At 37.6% G+C, this 22,993-nt stretch overlaps 1 protein-coding gene across 1 annotated transcript in view; it reads right to left on the bottom strand.

Moving 5' to 3' along the window:
- The window catches only part of Rdx (radixin), a 64,664-nt gene extending 41,904 nt beyond the window's left edge, over positions 1–22,760 (bottom strand). Inside the window, exons 1-6 of the mRNA XM_004626216.2 lie at positions 22,685–22,760; positions 12,823–12,906; positions 7,370–7,465; positions 5,742–6,016; positions 2,524–2,607; positions 2,181–2,327 (exon numbers count right to left, since the gene is read on the bottom strand). Coding sequence (XP_004626273.1) covers positions 2,181–2,327; positions 2,524–2,607; positions 5,742–6,016; positions 7,370–7,465; positions 12,823–12,906; positions 22,685–22,696 — 698 coding nt within the window. The 5' untranslated portion in view covers positions 22,697–22,760. The remainder of the gene's footprint in view (positions 1–2,180; positions 2,328–2,523; positions 2,608–5,741; positions 6,017–7,369; positions 7,466–12,822; positions 12,907–22,684) is intronic.
- Between the last annotated feature and the right edge of the window lie 233 nt (positions 22,761–22,993).

The raw sequence follows: 22,993 nt of genomic DNA, 5'->3' as shown, positions 1-22,993 counted from the left end.
GTCAAAAGAAATCCAATAAACAAAATAATAGCCATTCAAGTATTTCATAATTGAACTTCTATAGTTTTTTTTTCTTTTTAATCATCTAGAAAAAACCATCTAACAATTGGCATAGAAGTGAACTTCTTGGGCTCACTTATTCAAACTAGTTCTACTTAGTTTTTATTTTGTTCAGTCTCATTACTACATGCATCAGTTTAAGCTATTTAAATTATATCTTAATAAAAGTTTTAGGCTGGGCATGGGTAGCACATGTCTATAATCCCAGCACTTGGGAGACTGAAGCAGAAGGACTGCCACAAGTTCAAGGGCAGCCTGGGCTACAAAGTGAGTTCAAGGCCAGCCTCAACTAAATACTAAAATCCTATCTCAAATAGAGAAAAAAAAAAAAAAGGTTTTAAATATTCACACATGCGAATGGCTAGATAAATGGCAGGACTAGCAATCAGACTCTAAGACCATACAATAGCTGCTACCTTTTTACCACACCGCTCACAAAGGTATAGGGAATTAGATCAGAAAAAGTAACTGCTTCTTTTCATATGTTTTACTGATGCAGACTATCCATCAAATGCCCTACCATCATCTCCTCATCACAAGAATGAAAGATGCGACAGCTTCACTGGCCAAAAGACAACTTTCAGCAAGACTTTTGGATTTTTGCAAGGACAAAGCAAGGATTTCTGCCTATTTGTGCTACTTTTAATGCATAAGTAAATTAGTCCTATAGCATTGTAAATTATTTTTCTACATAAAATGTCCTGTATTCAATGTGGCATACTGCCTTACAATGGCCACTGAGATAAATCACAGTCTGCTTGAAAAGCAGGCCATCAGAGCACAATACTTCTAATGTTATAAGTACTTCACTACATTTATATTCTACTTTAAAAAAAAAAAAAATCTAAAACAAGTGTCCATGACAATCCTGGAAATCAATACAAAAATGTTAAAAAGAAAAGTAGAGTCAGTCCATAAAAATTAGTCTTGAAATGTTGTTTTCTTTTTCTTTTTTTGCGGAACTGGGGATTGAACTCAGGCCCTTGCGCTTGCCAGGGAAGCGCTTATTCCACTGAGCCATCTCCCCGGCCCCTGAAATGATGTTTTCTAAAGACATCAAAATTTTTCTTCTTAATATAGCATCTTAACTTGCTCTGTAATATAATGGAGTAAGATCTATAAAATTCTTTTTTGGAATCATCATATATGCTTTAGAATATATACTTTACTTGATATACGTATATGAAAGATACAGTCCTGGAACCAATGCAAAAATAAAGAATTTTGTAACACCTTAGGAAAAGGTTTCACTGGTACAGACTTCATTTCTTTTGTGGTCTGATAATAAAAGAAGATATAAAAAACTATACTTGAGCCAGGGAGATGGCTCAGTGGAATAAGCGCTTCCCTGGCAAGCACAAGGGCCTGAGTTCAATCCCCGGTTCTGGAAAAAAAACAAACAAAAAAAAACTATACTTATTTCTAAAAAGGACTGCAAGAATCTGGCATATTTTAAAGAGTTTTATATGCATAACAGTGTTTATTTAGCATATTTATGTATAATGCAAAAAGTACTGATTAACTTATACATAAAACAAAAAGGCAGCCAACTGCAAAATATAGCATGCTCACTATGCTTAACATAGAGATATTCTACTGGTGTTCAAAATAATGATACCATGTTCAAAAACCCTGTTCCAAAATGTAATAAACATTTAATTAACGTATTAAATGTAATAAACATCTATTAACTTCATTTTCTCATTGCTTCAGGTTTCTTACATACACGAACTTCTATTTGTTAGGCATAATAAAATGTAACAAAATGTACCCTACTGAGGGAATCTTGTTCAAAAATTTTGGCAGTGCTAGGGCTCAAACCCAGAGCAACACAAAAAGCAAGTGGTCTGCTACCACTGAACAATACTGCCATCTCTCAAAAGATAAACTTCAAATAAAAGTTCCATCCTATTTGATGAGAAATAGAATTCTGAAACTGCAAAGTGCTGATCAGAAAATGGAAATATAGTACCTAACAGTCTGTGACATTAACAAATCTCTTAATGTGAGGAAAAAAACGACAGATAATCAAGATAAAAAATAACTTACAAATAACATACTGTGAAAACCATTCAGACCACTGAATAATGACTAGCTCACTATGCCACTGACTCACTTACTTGTCATCATGCTCATAAATATTCAGGCCCAAAGCGTCAACACCCAGCCACAACTCAGTGCCCTTTTTATTTTTTATTTCAAAATAGTTGACACCATACATTTCTAGATCTTGTGCAATCTTCAAGTATTCCATCATTGAATCTTCCCTGTTGAAATAAAGGTAAATATAAAACACTTAAGTATCTAAACATTAAAAGTACAAAAATACATTGAAGTAAAATTTAGTACTTTTACATTTATTCATAAGTCAAATGAGTCTACAGTGATAATCTGATGCAATACTAACTTAAAAAAAATACTTCTAACTTGAAAAAACTACACATGAAATAGTCTACCATCTACCTTAGCATTCCTCTGTGTTCCTCGTGCCAGTTTTGTATTCTTTCTTCCCATTGTTCTTTTGTCAGTTTGTGCTGTTCCAGGACACTAAAAGGGGGGGAAATCCATAATACCTTTATGACTCAAAGTTAATATTCTATTAGAAGCCTAGAATCATTTTGTTAATCTGGCTGTAGTGACGGCCGTAGGAATCAATACCCATGACAGAACTGCACAGAACTAAACACAGAAACACAACGAGTACACGTAACAGTGATGAAATCGGTAAGGTGAGTAGACGGTCATGGCAGCAGGGTGACTGCAGTACTGACCTACACTTTCACAAGATGTTGTCATGTGGGAGGAGGATACCTGGAATCAATCGTTTTTGGATACTACTCTGCCAGGACTCTGAGCCTGGTAGAGTAGCCTACACCTATGATTCCAGGATTTGAGAGACTAAGGCAGGAGGATAGCCACGAGTTTTTTGGTCAGCCTCAATAAGAGAATGAGACACTATCTCAAAAACAAATACATATACAAAATAGAATTTTAATCTATAATTAGCTCAAAGTAAAAGGCTTCTCGACAGCTTATTTTAAATAACAGCTTTAATTATATCTGTTATAATGATAGCTTATAGAAATTCCAATGTTGCTAACGAATAAACAGAACCTAAAAAATGGCTTTCTCTCTCTTTGTTCTGTTTTTTGAAGACAGGGTCTTGCGTTGGGGTTGGCCTTGTGTTGAATGCACGATGTAATGCAGGCTAGCCTTGAACTCATGACAATCTTCCTGCCTCAGCCAGCTGAATGCTTGGATTACAGGCATGTGCCATCATACCTGGGCTGGCTTTCTCATTTTTAATACAGAAAATCAAAGGACAGAAAACCACCATAGTTGGGCCCAAGTATGCCTTAAATTATATATTAGTTTCTTTTGTTTCCTCAGTGTTCGTTACTCAAGTATAAACATTATTATACCACCATTCTTACTTCTGTTAGTATCGTAACACAGGATCAGGACGTCAACGTGCTTATACTTTACTGTTCTACACATCGTAGATTCTGATTCTGATTCTTCGTGCCATACAATAATGCTTCACTTTCCTTTAATGATGAATACTTAGATCCTATTTTACCAATAGCAAAAGTTGTGGTATGAAAATACCATTGTTTTACTTGAAACCCGGAATTTTTTGGCATATAAAGGAATCTTAAGCCTCTAATCTTCCCTGGACAAGTTATATATAACTCAAAATGGATTTTTAATGGAGTCAGATTATGTTTTTCTTACACGTTGCTGCTTTCTCTGTGCATCTATGCTCAAGCTCTTGCTTTTGGAGAGAAAACTCTGTCCTTGTGTTAACGTTTTCTCTTGTCCGTTGTATGCATACACTCCAGCTCTTGCCTCTGACTCATTAAGACGCATCCCCTAGCGCAGCCCACTGCTCACCCTTCTGTGGACAACGGTAGCCCTGGAGAAGTCTAAGCGTGAATCGTTTCCCCCTCTCTGAAGGAATAAACCTAAAAACCCACCTTGTACCCCTACAGCATTCACACCTTTTCCAGAGCCAAACTTCTTTTAAGGACTGTCCTTTTGCACTAACTAGAATCCCTACGCCTGTCATTCACTGCTCCCAATCCATGACCCGGTTTCAACAGGGAACACAGACTGAAACTGCTCTTACTACAGTCACTACCGATCTCTAATCCCAAGAGATACTTCAGCTTTTCCTCACATTTGATCTTTGTACTATGACAGTGCTGGCCATTCTTCTCCCTAAAACACTCTTTTACCTTGGCTTCCATGACATTAAATCACTGGTCATTTTACATAGGGGCTTCTCTCCTCTTCTACACTTAAAAACAGAGATCAAACAACATTTGTCCTAGTCATTGCTTACTCAACTACTATTTAAAAAATCTGAGATAGCTGGGCACATGCCTGTAGTGCTAGTACTTAAAAGACTGAGGCAAGATCTCAGGAATGCAACACCAGCCTGGACAACACAGTGAAATCTTGCTTCAAAAAGAGAAAAGCAAAGACCAAGAAAAAAGGACTTAGCATTGGAATAATTACCAAAGCCTGAAGAACATTTCTACAGTTTGTCCTCACCAAAATTCATTTTGGGGACTGGTGCCAAGTATAACACTAGTGATGGGTGGTGGGACTTCAAGAACAGTAAGAACTTTTCCAGGTTCTGAAACAGAGATCTCAATGTACTTTGTCTTTCCAAGGACATGTGTGCTACCAAAGCTCAACAACTGAGATTCTAAAATATATTTGACAGTACACTTTCTATGTTGCACAAACAATAATATCAAATAACATTTGTATCACTTTATAGTTAAAAGTTATACACCACCCAGTGACAAGCTGGATGTTAGGCAGAAGAAAACATTTATCTGAATTTCGCACATGTAGTTATTGAGGCTCAGAAATTTCAGGCTACATATTCAAGGTTATGCAATTACCAATGGGGAGAATCAGTACTCAAAACCTAGTTCCCCTTTCTATGGCATATTTTAAGATAACTTAAAGAGGTAGCTCAACACTGCAGAATGGAACATAGCACTAGCCTATAAGACTGAAAGCCTCAGTGAAAAAGCCTTTCTATAAATGTACAAAGTCAGGCATGGTGGTGGCATGCCTACAATCCAAGCACTTGAGAGGCTGAGGCAGGAAGATCATCCTGAGTTCAAGGCCAGCCCAGGCTATGTTAAGTGAGTTCAAGGGCAGCCTACAGGATACAATGAGTTCCTGCTCCGAAAAACAAAAAACAAAACAAAACAACCAAACAGACATAAAACATAAAAACAGCTGGGTACTGTGGCCCAGGTCTACAGCCCAGCACTCTGGGAAGCAAAGGCTCAAAGATCACAAGTTCAACACCAGCCTGAACAACTTTAAAAGACCCTTTCTCAAAACTTATTAATTAGTTATTAAACACCTTTCTACCTGTTTCAGAATTGTTAATAAGCAACAACCGACATCCTTTCTCAAGCTCAAACATCAAAGCCTCCTTACTGCCCATCCTATGGAAATCAGGAGAAAAAAAATCAGTATTAGGTAATTAGCATATAAATTTATGTGGTAGCTAGGTCATCACTTTTCAAATATACTTTCTGATGTACTTTTCCAAGACTTAAATCTTGGGGGAAACCTTTTTCTTTTTTAAATTTAGAAACTTCTAGTGTAAAATTTTCAGAGAATATAATCTAAAGACATGTTTCACTTACCGCTGCGGTAGTAGCCGATCATTAGCCAGGTAGCCTGGTTTATGAATCTCTTTATTATAATCTCCGTATTTGGCTTGGACAGCATAGGAAGCCAAAAGAACCGCAGTTTCTGGGGGGCAATATATCTCATCGTTTAAGATGGCTTCTTTAACTTGCAAGAAGAAAAGTCTTTGGGTTATCTCTTGAATTAATTCTTCAGAAACATCTTCAGGAAAGAATTTAGCTCTAAACTTGAACTGTAAAGGATTCTCTTTTTTAACATCTTGCTGTGTTACCTGGAACAGTAATTTCAAGTGTAATTAACAAAAATCTCAAATTCATAATAAATAAATCTAGTCACATTTTTTAGAGGAAAGTTGGAAGTAAAATCAAAGATTCTAAGTCAAAAAAAAGATGAGGGTCTGGGGAGATAGCTCAGGGGTCGAAGTGCCTGCCTGGCAAGCACAAGGATCCAGGTTCAATCCCCGGCAACACATGCCATGCTAGTCCCACCCCAGGGTATGCTGATCTGGCTAAAGTCTCAATGTGGTGGTGCTCGCCTGGAATCCCAGCACTGGGGAGGCTGAGACAGGAGGATCACCACAAGTCCAAGCTGTGTAGTGAGATCCTGGACCAAATAAATTATTTTTTAAAAAGATGAAAATGGAAACAAAGCTTTTATAAAGAAGAAAGAGAAGATGGTTGAAGGGAGGATAGGGGAATGGGAAAAGAAGTTATACCATCTATAGGTACAAATGCCTTATATATAATAAATGTGATCATTATGTATACCTAAAATGTACCACTAACTTAATAAAAAAGACTAAGTCAATAAGTAGTACTATGTAAGATTGTAAATCTGCAAACATACATGCAAGAAAAAAAATTCTACCTTCAGCTACAATTGAAAGCTTCTCTTAATGTACTCAAGCAGCTTATCCTTTGGATTTTTCTGTACAAGGGTTAAGTCCAGTACCTTCATGAGCTGTATCTCTCAGCCCTTTTCTTAATTTTTATTTTGAGATGGAATTCCACTAAGCTGCCCAGCTTGGGCTCAAATCCACAATCCTCTGAGCCTCTGTGGTGCTGGGAGTACAGACCTGCCCAACCATGCCTGGCTTTATCCAAGAAATGCTTAAATCAGGGTACACGTATTTAGTTACACCACTTGTAATACTTGCCTAAAGTCAGAGACCCTCAAATGTTAAGTTTTCTTTTTTTTTTAAATGTTTTTGGTATAGGGTCTCACTACACAGCTCAGACTGTAGTGATCCTCCTGTTTTCAGCCTTCCCAGCGCTGGGATTACAGGTGTGCACCACCACGCCTGGACTCCACTGCTGGCTCAGCACACCCTGGGAGTGGGGCCAGCGTGGCACATGGTGCTGGAGATCGAACATCCCGGTCTCTACGCTTGCCTAAGGAGGTGCTTAATCCCCTGAGCTATCTAGGTGGCCTGATAAGTTTCCAAGTAGAAAAACGAGCATATCCTTTTCTAAGATAAAAACTGACAGCATTTCAATGAATGAGAAGACCCCACACCTTGGAATGATTAACAGACACAGCTGTAAAGGCTCAGAATCTGTCAGGCCCTTAGCTTTACCAGCTCAAATTTACAACTTCAAATGTAAGTTAATTGGATCATACAAACCTTTTTATTTAGCTTAAGCCATGTAGAATAACCTTTGCTATCAACATACTGCAGGCCAAAAAACCAGACCTCACGCAAACCAACTGTTTTTACCACCTAGAAAACAAAATGAAATAGTTGCAATTTAATTATAACTAGGTAACTAACACTACATATTATATACATCAGAAGAACAAAACTTTACTTTTGCCAGAGAAAGGGCCTTTGCTAAATTTGACATATTCAATGAACATTAAATTCAAATGTTCTTTTTATTTTTTTGACAGGAACTCATTTTTTAACAAGTTGGCACTGAATTTGTGACCTTCTGGCTCAGCCTCCCAAAGTCCTGGAAGCCAGGTGTATGCTACCACATCTAACTTAACATTCAGAGTTTCTATAACCAACTTTGTAGTGTCACTTTACTCATCTCCTCTTACTTGAATTTTTGTATCATCTTATTTCCCATCATAGTATCAATAATTAACAGCTCAGGAGAATATAGTTATAATAATCCCATGCTTCTTTCAGTTTACCCTACAAATACATCATTTAGGCAAACAGTATCATGTTGATACTAAAAAAGAAGTCTGATGCAATCTGTTTGATCTCACTGAGCAGAACCCCATTCCTGGGGCACGCCGTGAACTTCACCCTCCTACGTTTCTGTGCTCACGCTTCTCTCTGCCTAGAGTGTTTCTTCTGTATTTCTATTGCCTGTTGAACACTTTATTCTTCAAGACTTGCTGAACTAACACCTCTTCTGTGAAGAAAGTTCTCCTGTCATCCAGATAAAATTAATCATTGGTTCCCTGATAGCATCACCTAATATCCTACTGGTTCAAACATGTATTCTATCCTATCATCATTACCTGTGTTATTATTTATAGTGTATTCATTCTCCTTTAAAATGTAACAATAGAGACACTTTTATTTTTTAATAAGCACTCAAAAGTAGCAGAAAAAATAAAATGATAGCTGTAAGATGCATACCCACCATACCCACATTTAACAAAAGTATCTGTTAAAAAAGAAAAACTATTTTAAAACGTGGAATGTCAGGAGAAGTGACCTCATCCGTGTTTAGAAAGTTTTACAAAAACATTTAATATCAGTTCTTAATGATGAACATTCTTGGCTTATTTTAATCTCAAAATATTGCAGGCTTTTGATTTCAGAATAGTGAATTGAATCTTCTGTTCTACTTTTCCTTATCTGAAAAATTTCACTGAAATGATACACATAAAAATATTAAAAATAAGAAAAAACATTTAACAGTTAACAGATTCATCAAAAAGCAATTTCTGGAAGATGTGGAACATAAAGAGTCACACAAATTATACAAAAGCTCATCAGTAATAATCAACAATTTGGTGCAAACGAAAGGCAGTCACCAATATTAACTTTGGCAAAAGAGAAGTTTTTCCAGCAGAGTCACAGAGAACAGTTAAGCTCAGAGTGGCAGGAGCAGGAAACGTACAGGACAAGAGCAGTGCACTAGTGAATCCAAGCAGCTGGCCTCCTGCTTCGTGACATTCAGCACTGGCTAGTGGAGAGGAGCGCGCAGGACTGCTGTAACCAGCAGCAGCCTACCACAGCACACAGGAGTCAGCACGCCCAGCCGTGATTGTCCCTAGCAGCCTTCACCTCCCCGCACCAGCTTTCTCCGTCCTTCTGGGTATATAAGCAGCAACTTTTGATCACATACTGTTTTAAGTAAAAAAATGCCAGGCACTGAACTACTGTAGATATATACATAAATTTACTTACAAGACCTACAGTATATAATATACACAACAGATGGTATACAGTATATACTTTGTGTTACTATACTACAGAGCATGCCTTTTAAAAGAATCTAGAAAAGATAAAAATACAGTCAGGGACATAGCTCAGTGGCACAGTGCCTGGCTGGCAAGCACAGGATCCTAAGAGTTCAATTCCCAGTACCAAAAAACCACCAACATTTCCCTATTTCTGGCACCCTAATAGATTTTCTTGTATATTCTTTAGGCACATGGATACTTTTACTCTCACAAGTAGAAGCTGGATGAAGAGGTTAGCAAAGACTACTAAGGAAAGCACACACCAAAGGACTTTATGCTCTCAAAACAAGCACCTCTAACTTTCACAACTGGCCTCAATCTAACATTATCATCAACAGTAGGACTCCGCTGACATGGAGCCCCGAACCTACGCACCCTCTTTCCCGATGCCTCAGCCTGCTGCTGGCCTTGCCTATCTACCCGCCAGCTCATCCACATAGTCTACTACCAACCAATACTTTTAGATTCTTCCATTTGAGCCAAGGGAAATTGTCAAGAAACAGAGCAATGTTGACAGAATTAGTAAGAAACTGTAACAAACAGCAATACTCAATCTCTACACCATCGTTTACAGTATTAATGTAGGTGTGTGTGAAACATCAAATACTGTTCCACTCACTTTACATGGATTCAAAACTAAGCCTCTAAGAGCGGTGTTATCATCACCCTAATTGTACAAATCACAACAATGAGGCAAAGAGGAGCCGGGGAGATGGCTTAGTGGAATAAGCGCTTCCCTGGCAAGCACAAGTGCCTGAGTTCAATCCCCGGTTCCGCCCCCCCTCCAAAAAAAAATTAAATGTTTGGGGCTGGCGAGATGACTCAGTGGTCTAAAGCACCTACTTGGAACAAGCTTGGCAAAGCACAGGGACCACGGTTCAATCCCCCAGCACCACATGCCAGCCAGCCTCGCCCCCTGGTGGGCTGAGCTGGCCACACACACACACACACACACACACACACACACTATAAATAAATAAATAAATGTTAAAAAAATATAATTAAAAAAAAAAGAATGAGGCAAAGAGATTAACACTCCCAGTGTCAAGCAGGTGCAGCTGGAACTACTAAAGGCAGAATCACTCCAGAGCCTGCACACTTTAAGCCTCTACATGTCATCATACAATAAAATATGTAAGGTTTCATTTTCCCTGGTTTCCAAATGACATGATTCTATTTTATTTATTTTTTCACATTCTACAGGGAATTTTTTCTTCTTTTTTTCGTATTTTTAGGTAAGGATCTATAGCGGATTCAGGGTCTCACTACTAGATAGGACTCAGTGATCTGCCTGTTTACAACCTCCCAAGAGCTGGGATTACAGGCACGTACCACCACACCCAGTCTCAAATGCCCAGTCTCGATTGCCATCTCAACATGCCCCAGGGGCAGGGCTGGCAAAGCAAGCCCAGGGATTGAACACCCAGCCCTGTGTCTGCTTGCAGGCACTTTAATTCACTGAGCTATTTGGCCAGCGCTATAATCTCAACATCTAGTACCAGAAGAGCTCACTCGATGATTAATTCTGAAGTGTCATGTTTACTCAATATAACATTTTAATGAGTTTTAAGTAAAATAAATGCTAACTGCATTTACATTTTTATTTAAGGTGTGTCTATGTGTGTACATACCCACATACAAATGCACGAAGAAGCCCAGCAGAATCAACAGAAGTGGTTTATTAGTTCACAGGCATGGTGTACACAGCTGCTTATCGTTTTTACATTAAAAAGTGTCTCATACATATATACCAAAACAAAACAAAAAAAGCTTTTCTTCATTAAAAAGAAAACGTTTTAAGATTTTAAAAATTCATTAATTATTGCCTAATCAGGAAATGCAAAACTTCTCAAAACCTTAAAATGTTTACTTCATCAGCTTTGCATCCTCCAGGCGTGGTGGCGCATGCCTGGATCCCAGCCTGTGAGAGGCCGAAGCCTGAGGATCACTGCGCGTGTGAAGCCAGCCTGGGCTCCCTAGTGAGTCCAAGGCCAGCCTCAACTGCATACATAGCAAGAGCCTGTCTCAAGAAGAGAAGCGAACAAGGTATGCATCAGTATGTCACAGAACGACACCTAATAAAACCAATGACACCCAATAAATAATACATATTTATTGCTGCAATACTAGACTCTTTTTATCATTGTTTTCCTTTCTTATTTTGAGACAGGGTCTGAGTAAGCTTCCAGGCTGGGGTCAACTCTTTGACGCGTCTGTCTCAACTGGCCAAGGCCAGTGCCTCGTCAACCTCATTATCAAGGTCAAGTTCACTGGACTGCAGACTTGTACCTTGCTGCTGTGTAATAGTTTACGTGAAGTCTATGTCAATGTCATGACCCTCTAAGTCTCAAGCCATGAAAGATACACTGTCTTCCTCTCTCGCAGCAATTTCTTTCTTTCTCTTTCTCTCTCTCTCTTGCTCTCGCTCTCTCTCATTTTTGACTTGGCCTAAAGGCACTGATCTCTTTTCTCAGTAAAACTTGATGGCTGACAAGATTATAATACAGCATGATCTGAGCAGCTTCAATTTTAAAAAAACTATGTAATAGGCCCAAACAATTAAATCAGAATCCCTGAGAGCAGTTTCCAAGTACAGCCCCCCCTTTTTTTTTCCTTCAACACACAAACACACAGGGTTGAGACTCTCCAGACCGAGGGGGGCAAGCCAGGGATGTAGCTCAGTGGCCTAAGTGCCTGCCTGGCAAGTGCAAGGTCCTGAAAAAAAACACTAGGAGGTAAAAAACGACAAGCTCAACAGTCCAAGTCACTCAATGGGACATTCTGACCTCTATGCCCATCCCTGGCCTAAGAAGTCATGAGTCTATGATTCCAAACTGCTGTCACCTACATCATATCACCCCTCACCCTTTGCCTCTACTGCCTGATCTAGGAGTTTCACCTACTTCACTAACAGACTATGTACTATGTCCATAATTCCTTTTAATCACCATCACAATGATTTTCACAGGCAATGGTAAAGACCTGCTGGTATTATTATTTAAAAGTCCTATCCTGCAATAACATGGATAGAAACAGAAATCACTAAGTAAGCAAGGCACAAAAAAAAGAGTACCACACAATCTGTCCCCTATGTGTAATGAAAAAGTTTCTCACAAAACTGAGAACAAAATCACGGTTAGGAGAGGGCGGGAGGGTGGGGGGAGAGGAGGAGGAGGAAGGGCTGATCAACGGGTTCTACGAGCCCTGGTGTGCTATGAAACAGGTGATCAGAGACAATAATGCACTGTACATTTTAAGAAGCTAAAAGAAAGGATTTTTAATGTTTCTTCAAAAACAAGTAACTGAGTAGATATGTTTAACCTAATTTAAACATTATACGTCGTGTATATATATATATATATATATATATATAATAGTAACATCACATTATATATGTGTATGAATTAAAATTCTTTTAAAATATAAAGTCTTCTGCCATAAATATAGGAATGAGAATAAATAAAGAACATCCCTATACCTGCTCAGTTATCTGAACACATACTATGAAAAATTACAAGTGCTACACTGCTGCATTATCAATGAAGTATATTATTGGATTACTGACAAAAGTACAGGAAAACACAGAGAAGCATGCACTAATATCCGTACGATGGTGCCACAAGCTCTATGCTGCACGCAGTTTAGTACCTGGTCAAAAAGCTGTTTCCCAGTTGTATTAGGCTGAATGGCAAATTCCAACTCAGCATCCATCGTAGTTACTCTTACGTTGATCTGCAATAAAAGCAAAAGGGACAATCATTAGGAAAGAGAATGTATTTTTTATGCAAGAAGAGTGAAAAGCTATTCTGATTGATATTTTATTAAAGTGATACAGATTGATTTTCATAACATGAAATCTTAAATCTATATGAAAAACAAAAAGATTATGAAGTTCTCATTTTAAAATATCTGTTACTAAGTGCCAGCCAGATAGCTCAGCAGATTAAATTGCCTGCTTAAGCAGACACAGGGACGGGGATTCAATCCCCAGCGAGTTGTGCTAGCACTGAGACAGCAATTGAGATGGTGTGCGGTGGCGCATGCCTGTAATCCCAGTGCTTAAAACAGGAGGATCACTTTGAGTCCAATCTGTGTAGTGAGTCCCTATAGACTCTGTACTGTATTAAATACAAAACATAAAAATAAAATAAAACTATCCATTACTAAATTCTTAACATATACTGGGATGTTGGACTGTCTGTGCTGCCATTTAGCCTTTTTCTTTAAAACTTTAATTTTTTTATTTTATTTTAGTACAAGGTCTGCAGCGTCCCACTGCACAGACTGAACTCATAGTGATCCACCTGCGTACACACTCCCAAAGAGCTGGGATTACAGGCACGCGCCACCACGCCCAGTCTCCATTGCTGTCTCAGCACATCCCAGGAACAGGCCGGCATGGCACATCCGAAATCGAACCCCTGCCACTGCACTCATTTTTCCTTTTCAACAATACTAGGAGAAGCTATGTTCATTTCCATGGACACTCAAAGGGTCCCCACCTTTGGGGGGCGGACACAGAGATGTCGAACAACAGAGCAGACAGTTCATTCCTAATGTCACTCACTAGCCCTTGCTTCTGTCAACATAAAATCTAATATGTAGTATTATACTGCAAATGTATTCTTCACGAAATTTTTCTAAAACCCTTTTACTTGCTAGATTGTATTTTAAAAGTTAATTGTCTTGTACAAATAAATTCTAATGAGATTATGTTAAAAATCTAGCATGCCTGAGCAAAATAATTTTCAGTCCACAGCAGCATCTTGACCCAGAATCCCTCACACTATAGTCCAAACCTATTTTGTAACTTTAAAATATAAAAACTCTAGTCTCATTATTTCCCTTTACATATCTTAGTCATTGTAACAACTACAACCTCAACATACATTATGGTTTTTATCTAAAATACTGATCAAATCTTACAGATTCATCCTCCTTTAAAATAATCTTGTATTTTCGCTTTAAAATATCTTACTGAAAAAGATACAAAGTAATACATGTATCTATAAAAAACTAAAACAACAAATTGAAATGCATAAATATAATATCCAACTTAAGGGCCAGGGAGATGGATCAGTGGAATAAGTGCTTCCCTGGCAAGCGCAAGGGCCTGAGTTCAATCTCTGGTTCTGCAAAAAATTTTTAAAAATCCAACTTAGTTAGAAACAACAGATATGATTGTATATACTGATTTGTTTGTGATTTTTTTAATGAATTTCCCTAGCTTCAATTCCCCCACAGGTAAGCACCAAAATTCATTCTGTACTTGTTATTCTCTTGCTTCCTTAAGGGAACAATCCAAAAGGAAAAGATAACCATAAATATATCTACAACAAAAACCCATTCAACCAACTACATGAAACAAGTATGAATGGATATGAAAAGTCAAATAAGCACTAATACAAGTATAATAAGACTTCATTATGCCACTATAACAAAGATCAATTAGACAAAAAAAATCAACAATGAAATATTAGAAATTTTCTTTTACCTTTTTTTTTTTTTTTTTTGTAATAGGAATCAAACTCAGGACCTCATGCTTGCCAGGCAGGCACTGTACCACTAAGCTATGCTCCAGGCCTGAACTATTAGAACTCAATCAAACTTTTGAACAAATGGACTTAGTAGAAGCCTACAGAGTGTTCCACCCCACGAGAAAGCACACATGCTTCTCAGCTGTACATGCGATATTCTCCAAAATAAACTATATACTAACAGAACATGCTGAAGTAAATTCAAAGGAACTGAAATTATCCCATGCATATTATCAGACAATAGTGCTGTGAAATTGGAAATCAATGGCAAAAGAAGCCACAAGAACTTCATAAGCACATGGAAATTAAATCACACCCTCCTAAACAACCAATAGGTCATAACTGAAATTAAAGAAAAAAATTAAGAGAGGTCAGGGATATAGCTCAGCAGCATAAGCACCTGCCTGGCAAGCACAAGGTACTGAGTTTGAACCCTGGTACCAAAAGAAAAAAAAGTTAGGCAGTTTCTACAAGTGAATAATAATGCCAATACAATATATTGGAACTTACTGGACATAATGAAAGCAGTCCTAAGAGGGAAATTTACGGTAGTGAGTACTCATATCCAGAAAACAGAGCAAGCTCAAACGGACAACTTAATGTTGAATCTCAAGTTTCTGGACAAAGAAAAGCAAGTCCAAAGCACTAATGAGAAAGGAAATTATAAAGATCAGACCAGAAACTAATGCAATGGAGACTAAGAAAACAATACAAAAATCACTGCATCAAAGAACTGGTTTTTTGACAGACTAAATAAAATTGATAAGCTCTTAGTCAACCTTATCAAAAAAATTTTAAAAAAAGACTCATCTATTCACCCAAGAATGAAAAGGGTGAAATCAAAGCAGATCCTGCAGAAATCCAGATCATCTGTACCTACTCAGAGAACCTGTGTTCTAAGATGGAAAGCGCAGGTGAAATGGACAGATTTCTAGATACGCATGAATTACTAAGGATGAATCAAGAAGATATACAAATTGTAAGCATTACAGTATCAGGCAATGAAATTGAACCATTAAAAACCTACGCACAAAGAAAAACCCAGACCCTGACAGATTCACTGCTGAATTCTATAAGACATTCAGAAAAGACTCAATACTACTACATCTTAAACTCTAATGAAACCAAAAAGGAAGCAATATTCCCAAATTCATTCTTGGAAATAAAACTACAGAAGGACCCAATCAAGAAAAAGAATTAGAAGGTAACAATATACAATATAATAACCTTTGTTGATATCCTAAAATCTTGCTTTGAAATTCTGTATCATTTTTAATGTTTTTAAAATCTCTTTAAAATGAGAGAAATAAATCAATATCCCTCATGAACACAGATGCAAAAATCATCAATAAGATACTAACAGAATGCAGCAAATCATCAAGAAAGTTACACACCATGACCAAGTATGATTCACATAAGGGATGCAAGGATGATTCAACATACACAAGTAAATAAATTAATAGAGCCAAGGACAAATAGCATATGATCACCTAAACAGATGCACAAAAAGCATTGGCCAAAGTCCAACACCCATTCAGAATAAAAGCCCTATAGAAAATTGGAATAGAAATATCTACTTCAACCTAAAAGCCATCCATGACAAATCAATGACCAACATCACACTAAATGGACAAAACTGAAAGCTGTGATTATTTGCAGATGACATGATACTCTACATAGAAGACGCCCAAAACTCCACTAAAATGCTTCCAGATTTAGTAACCAAAGTAAGTAGTATAGCTGGATACAAAATCAATACTCAACAATCAATACCAATCCTGTACCCAAATAACAAATTTGCTGAAAGAGGAATTAGGAATAGCACGCCTCACCTTTCACAATAGCTTTCCAAACAATGAAATACTTAGGAATCAATCTAACTGCCTGTACTCTGAAAACTATAGTACTCTATTAAAGTAGATCAAAGAGGGTATCAGAAAATGGAAAGATATCCCTTGCTTTTGAATAGGATCTTGTCTGGGGCATAACTCAGTGGTAAAGTGTTTTCCAAACATGTGCAAGGTTCTACATCCAATTCCTCAAATTGTAAAAAAAAAAAAGGCTTTACAGAAACTGACTTGCAGACTAAGGGTACACTAAGTACCAAGTTAAAACAACAGAGTCGGTATAAAACATGAAAACCAACATTACATTCTTGAACCCTGGTATATATGTCTAATTTCTTCCTTAATTTCATCTGTGACCCCTTTGTTGTTCATTAGGGTATTACTTAGTTTCCATGTATTTAAATGGGTTGGGTTTTCTCTTCCTTTTCTAGATGCTGAAGGTGTAACACTAGGGTGTTTATTTGTTCCCATTCCGTTTTCCTAATGTATGAGTTCACAGCTATAAATTTCCCTCTAAGAACTGCTTTCATCACATCCCATAAATTCTAGTAAGTTGTGTTTGAATTTTCATTCAATTGTAGATATTGTTCGATTTGTTTAACTTCATCTGTGACCCATTGGTTGCTGAGTAGGGTGTCATTTAATTTCCATGTATTTAATGTTTTTTTCTGGTTTCTTTTGTCATTTATTTCCAGTTTCACTGCACTGTGGTCAGATAATATGCATGGCATAATTTCTGTTTTCCTGCATATACTTAAGCATGACTTATGGATTAGTATGTGGTCTTTGTGGTTTCTTCTGCCACTGATTTCCAATTTCATTGTACTATGGTCAGATAGCATGTATGGGATAATTTCAATTACTTAGGCACGTTGTACAGGCTAGGATGTGGTCTGTTTTGGAAAACACCCACATGCAGCTAAGAAGAATACGAACTGTGAAGTGGGACTGAACATTGTAGACATCTATTAAGTCCGTTTGTTCAAGGTTTGGTTCAGTTCTGGTATTTGTGTTTCTGTCCAGTTGACCTATTGTAATGATGGGGTGTTAAGGTCCCCCATTACAACTATGTTAGCACTTATTGGATTTTTCATGACTTTCTATGTTGTTACTGCTGCCTTTCATAAAAGGAAAAAATGCTTTAACTTTAAAGTCTTGATTTTTTTTTTCTTTAATAAGAGGCTCCAACCTTTTGTATACTACATAAGACACTTTTGTCTACCTCAAAGTTACGAAATTTTTTCCTATTATTTTCACCTCGAACATTCATAAACTGGACTTGTGTACTTCGGTCTATATTCCATTTAGAGTTAATTCTAAAATATAAGTAAAGGGTCAATGTTCATGGATTTTCATATAATTCTTTGTTCCATCAACATTTGCTGAAAAGAAATTTCTCCATTCAAGTGTGTAACCATTCTGTCAAAAATCTAATGACTCCAAGTGTGTATATATGTTATTTCTGTTCCTTGGATCTTATAACCTATCCTTTCACCAAAACTACAAGTCTTACTTCTGAAGCTTGAGACTAAGTCATAAAATCCAGGTGTGTGAGAACATTCTAAACTGTTGTTCCTTAAAATAGCTTTCACAATTACTTTTACTGAAAAAAAAGCCTCCTGGGACTCAACTGACTAGAAATGAACTAAATTTACCAATACATCTGGGGAGAACTGACATTTTAATAGTAACTTGTAAACAAATCTATAAACACTAGTTTATTGTCAAATCTTCATGCGGACTACTGGATAGCAATACTAGGACCCTTGTACTTACATCTTTCTCCAGTCCTTTCTTAGTTTGAAACAGGGTCTTGTTAAATAACCTTGAGCTTCCAACTCCCCTGCCTCAGCCCCCAAAGTGCTAGGACTGTTTTCCTGCATATACTTAAGCATGACTTATGCCTTCCAGATCTTTTAATTTCTAGCTAGATCTTTTAATTTCTCAGTTTTCAGTGCAGAAATTTTGTTTAATCTTTCAAAGAACCAGCTTTTTGATTTGTTAATTCTTTGAACGGTTTTTATCTCGATTGAATTTCTGCTCTAATCTTTGATTTCTTCCCGTCTTTGGGCTTTGGGTTGGGTTTTCTCTTCCTTTTCTAGATGCTGAAGGTGCAACACTAGGGTGTTTATTTGTTCCCATTCTGTTTTCCTAATGTGTGAGTTCACAGCTATAAATTTCCCTCTGAGAACTGCTTTCATCACATCCCATAAATTCTAGTAAGTTGTGTTTGAATTTTCATTCAATTGTAGATATTGTTCAATTTGTTTAATTTCATCTGTGACCCACTGGTTGCTGAGTGTTGTTTAATTTCCATGTATTTATGGATTTTTTTCTGGTTTCTTTTGTCATTTATTTCCAGTTTCACTGCACTGTGGTCAGATAATATGCATGGCATAATTTCTGTTTTCCTGCATATACTTAAGCATGACTTATGGATTAGTATGTGGTCTTTTACAAAATGATCCATGTGCAGATGAAAAAAATGTATATTCAGCTGTGGTTGGGTGGAACACTCTGTGTATCTCCACTAAGTCCATTTTTTCCAAGCTCTGGTTCAGTTCTGCCACTCCTTTGCTAATTTTTTGTCTGCTTGACCTATTTTGTGGGGATAATGGGGCGTTAAGGTCTCCTGTTAAGATTATGGTATTGGATATTAGATTGTTCATGCCCATTAAGATTTGTCTTACATAGTTGAGTGCTCCCGTGTTTGGTGCATACATATTTAGAGTGTTACCTTTTCCTCTTGAATTTTTCCTCTAATCAGTATGTAGTGGCCTTCTTTTTTTTTTTTTTTTTTTGGTTCCTCGAATGCCTTCAGGGCACTTTTGGCCAGCGGGAGAGGTGTGAGGTTCGAACTCCAGCAACCTGAGGCTGACAGCTTTGTGGAAGCAGCCACTTAAAGGCCTGAGCTAGGGCCAGGCCCCCTGTAGTGGCCTTCTTTATTTCATTTGATCATTCTTGGTTTGAAGTTGAGATTGTCTTAAAACAGGATTGCTACACCTGCTTTTGTCTGAGGTGCTGGGATATGTATTATTTTTTTCCATCCTTTGATGTTCAGCCTATGAATGTCTTTATGAATTAAGTGTGTTTCTTGTATACAGCATATTATTAGATTTTATTTCCTAAACTACTGTGCCAGTCTATTTCTTTTAATTGGTGAATTGAGTCCATTTACATTGATGGTTATAATTGAGATGTATTGATTTACTATCGACATGTTATTTACCTGCTGTTTACTCCTTTTACTCCTGTGTTTAACTGTTTGTCCAATTTAGTGGGTTCCTTCTGTCCTCATTCATGGAGTTCTAATCATTTTGGTCCCTCTCTAGAACATCTTTCAGCAGTCTGTGTAGAGTTGGCTTTGTCATCATGAAATTCTTTAGTTGTTCTTTGTCATGGAAATATTTCACTTCTCCATCGCACTTGAAAGAAAGTTTTGCAGGGTACAGTAGTCTGGGCTGGAATTTGTTTTCATAGAGGACTTGAAGTACTCTGCTCCATACTCTTCTTGACTTCATGGTTTGTGAAGAGAAGTCTGCTGTTACTCTGATGGGTTTTCCTTTTAATGTGATCTATTTCTTTTCTCCAGCGGCTTTCAGTATATTGTTCTTGTGCTAGATTCCTGGGATCTTGACTATTATATGTCTCGGTGTGTTTTTAATTAGGTTGATGTTATCTGGAGTTCTGTATGCTTTGCTTAACTCAATGTCAGATTGTTTCCCCATATTTGGAAAGTTTTCTGCTATTACTTCTGCCCATATTCTTTTTACAGCATTTGTATGGACTCCTTCTTTCTCACTGATGCCTATTAGTCTCACGTTTTTCATCTTTGCATTGTCTTGGGTGATGGATTATTTTTTCCTGCATCCTAGTTGTTTTTTTTTTTTTTTTTCCAGAATCAGGGATTGAACACAGGTCCTTGTGCTTGCCAGGGAAGTGCTTATTCCACTGAGCCATCTCCCCGGCCCTCTAGTTGTTTTTAAGAGATCTTTTCTTACCTTTTCACTAGCTGCAATGGCATCTTCAAGATCTGAAACTCTATCTTCACTTTCACTCAAACAGTTTTGCAAGCTTGTGATTTTTTTTAGTTCCTCTATATCTCTTCGACTCTGCTTCATGCGATCTATTTCTTTCCTATGTTGCTCATTCAAGGATTCCATTGTTTTTCTAATCTCCTTCTTTTACCAGTGTCTTTTTGAGAAGCAGTTATTAATTCTTTCATTATAGTTATCCTTTCTTTACTTCAGATTTCTGATCTGATTTCCTCTATATGTATAGCTTCTGCATTTGATTCTTGTTCTTCTATACCTTTCTGCAGTTGTTTCTTTACTTCAGACGTTATTAATTCAGAAATTTCAGCTGTGTGATTCCCAATTTCTTCTGTGCTAGTGTCTTCTACACTTGTTGTGGGTGGGCTCAGGGCCTGAGATTGCATTTTGCTCCTTCTCTTTGTCATTCTGTATATCACTGTCCTCTGGCCTTTGGTGTAGAGCTTTGATGCAGTGATAACCTTAGCACCTACTGAAATTCGGGTGCAGATCTAAGAAGTGTGAATTGATCCAGCTGTGCCTGGCTTGGATCTGGCTGCTGTGCTCAGCTTCTTCCTGCTGCAGTCCTTGGAAGTGAACTTGTTGTGCCCCTCTGATAAGATGTTCTGCCCCTGGACTAGCTGGGCGATTCTGGCCCCTAGCCTCTTTGCAGGGACTTCAGCTGCAGAGTTTCACCCCAGGCCTGTATGACAGGCCTGGGTTGGTTCTGGAGGGGTCCAGAGAGCAAGACAGAAGGACTCACTCACAAGTGGTCCTGGGCTGGGTCCAGCGGGATCCAGCAGGCAAAGGGGAGCATGGAAGCTCTCCCACACACTCAATGGGTCTGGGCTTGGGCTGGGTCTAGAGGGGTCCTGAGAGCACAGAGGAAGTTCTCACTCACCTGCTGGGCTTGGGCTGGGTCTTGAGGGGTCCCCCAATATAGAAATTTTGTACAACTTCTACACATTTGGGTGGGTTTTTTTTGTTTTTTTTTAAGTCTGCAAACTTCAGTTTTCAAACTGGCAGGAATTTATCTTTAAAAACTATTTTTTATCAGGGGCCAGGGGTTTGATCCCTGGGCCTGAAATACTGGCCCCGCTCCCGGGGCATGCTGAGATGGCAATTGAGACTGGGTGTGGTGGCGTATGCCTATAATCCCAGCTCTTGGGAGGCTGTAAACAGGCAGATCACTACAAGTCCAATCTAGTAGTGAGACCCTGAACACTCTGTAGACCCTTTCCTAAAATACAAAAGAACCAAAAAAAAAACCCTTTTTTTATATATAACTTTGTATCTGAAAATCTTGCCAAATTCAGTTACTAGGTGTAATAGTTGCTTTATGTATTTGTAAGGACAGTCTACAAAAATAGTCATGTCATCTGTAAATAGAAAAGTTTACTTCTTTCTTTCTGGTCTTCTGTTTATTTTTATATTTTTCCATCAACAATGTCTTGCTGCCAGCTGAGTTATTAAAGTCATTCCTAAGTGATATTTATGCCTGAAAACTCTAATAACTATAATGTTTTCTAGAAAATTTTATTGGTCAACAGTACTGAGAACATTCCATTTTATTAGATGAGACAACAAGAATGTTAGTCCAGAAGAACCACACAATTTTAAAATAAGGAAACTGATTTAGTATATGATCAGTGTATATAATATCGATATCACTAGCACTGAAACTAGAATTATGAAAAATTAATGCACATAAGCCCTCTTGACCTTTCCATTATTTCTCTTCACAATCAGTTACATTTACTGAGCAGTGAATGTGTATGAGATTTCTTTAATCCTCACCACACTCCTTAAGTTAACTAAGGACAAAATAAAGTGGAGAGACTGAAGGATGTTAACAAAGGACAGAAGCACTGAGAGTCTGCCCCCATGAGCATGAATTTTAATTAACTACAACATCAACCAGGTCTCCTCTCCACTGCCCACACAAAACTGCTTTAGCTACAGTAATCTAACAGTGACAGCAGCAGTGCACATTCTTCCAACAACTTTCCCAAATCTGACCAACTCCCAAAAAATAAGAACTACGGTAACAATGTCTTATTAAGGAATAGTGTCAAAAGTAGTAACATATACTTACTGGTTTCGGCATTTTCCTTCCTTTTCTGTCAGTCTTTTAAAAAACTCTTCACGTGTATAAGTCCTGTTGTCACCTTCTGTTAAACAAAAAGAAGTACAATGTACTCATTATCTTTTTAATAAGGCTTTTTAATTCTAACTAAAACATAAACAAAAAAGCATTTTGAAATGAGTTAAAAGTAATAGAAGTCTCCTAATTTTCAAAGTCTTCATACCACACATATCAAAATCAAATAATATAAAGCATGCTAATCAACTAAAAGTTTTAATTTAGTTAGAATATACAGCCACCAGACATGATTGCTAAGGA

The sequence above is a fragment of the Octodon degus genome, unplaced genomic scaffold, assembly GCF_000260255.1.
Source record: "Octodon degus isolate 3935 unplaced genomic scaffold, OctDeg1.0 scaffold00012, whole genome shotgun sequence".
In the NCBI taxonomy this organism is placed as follows: Eukaryota; Metazoa; Chordata; class Mammalia; order Rodentia; family Octodontidae; genus Octodon; species Octodon degus.
The sequence above is the reverse complement of the archived record's forward strand: the minus strand, read 5'-3'. Positions and strand labels throughout refer to the sequence as shown.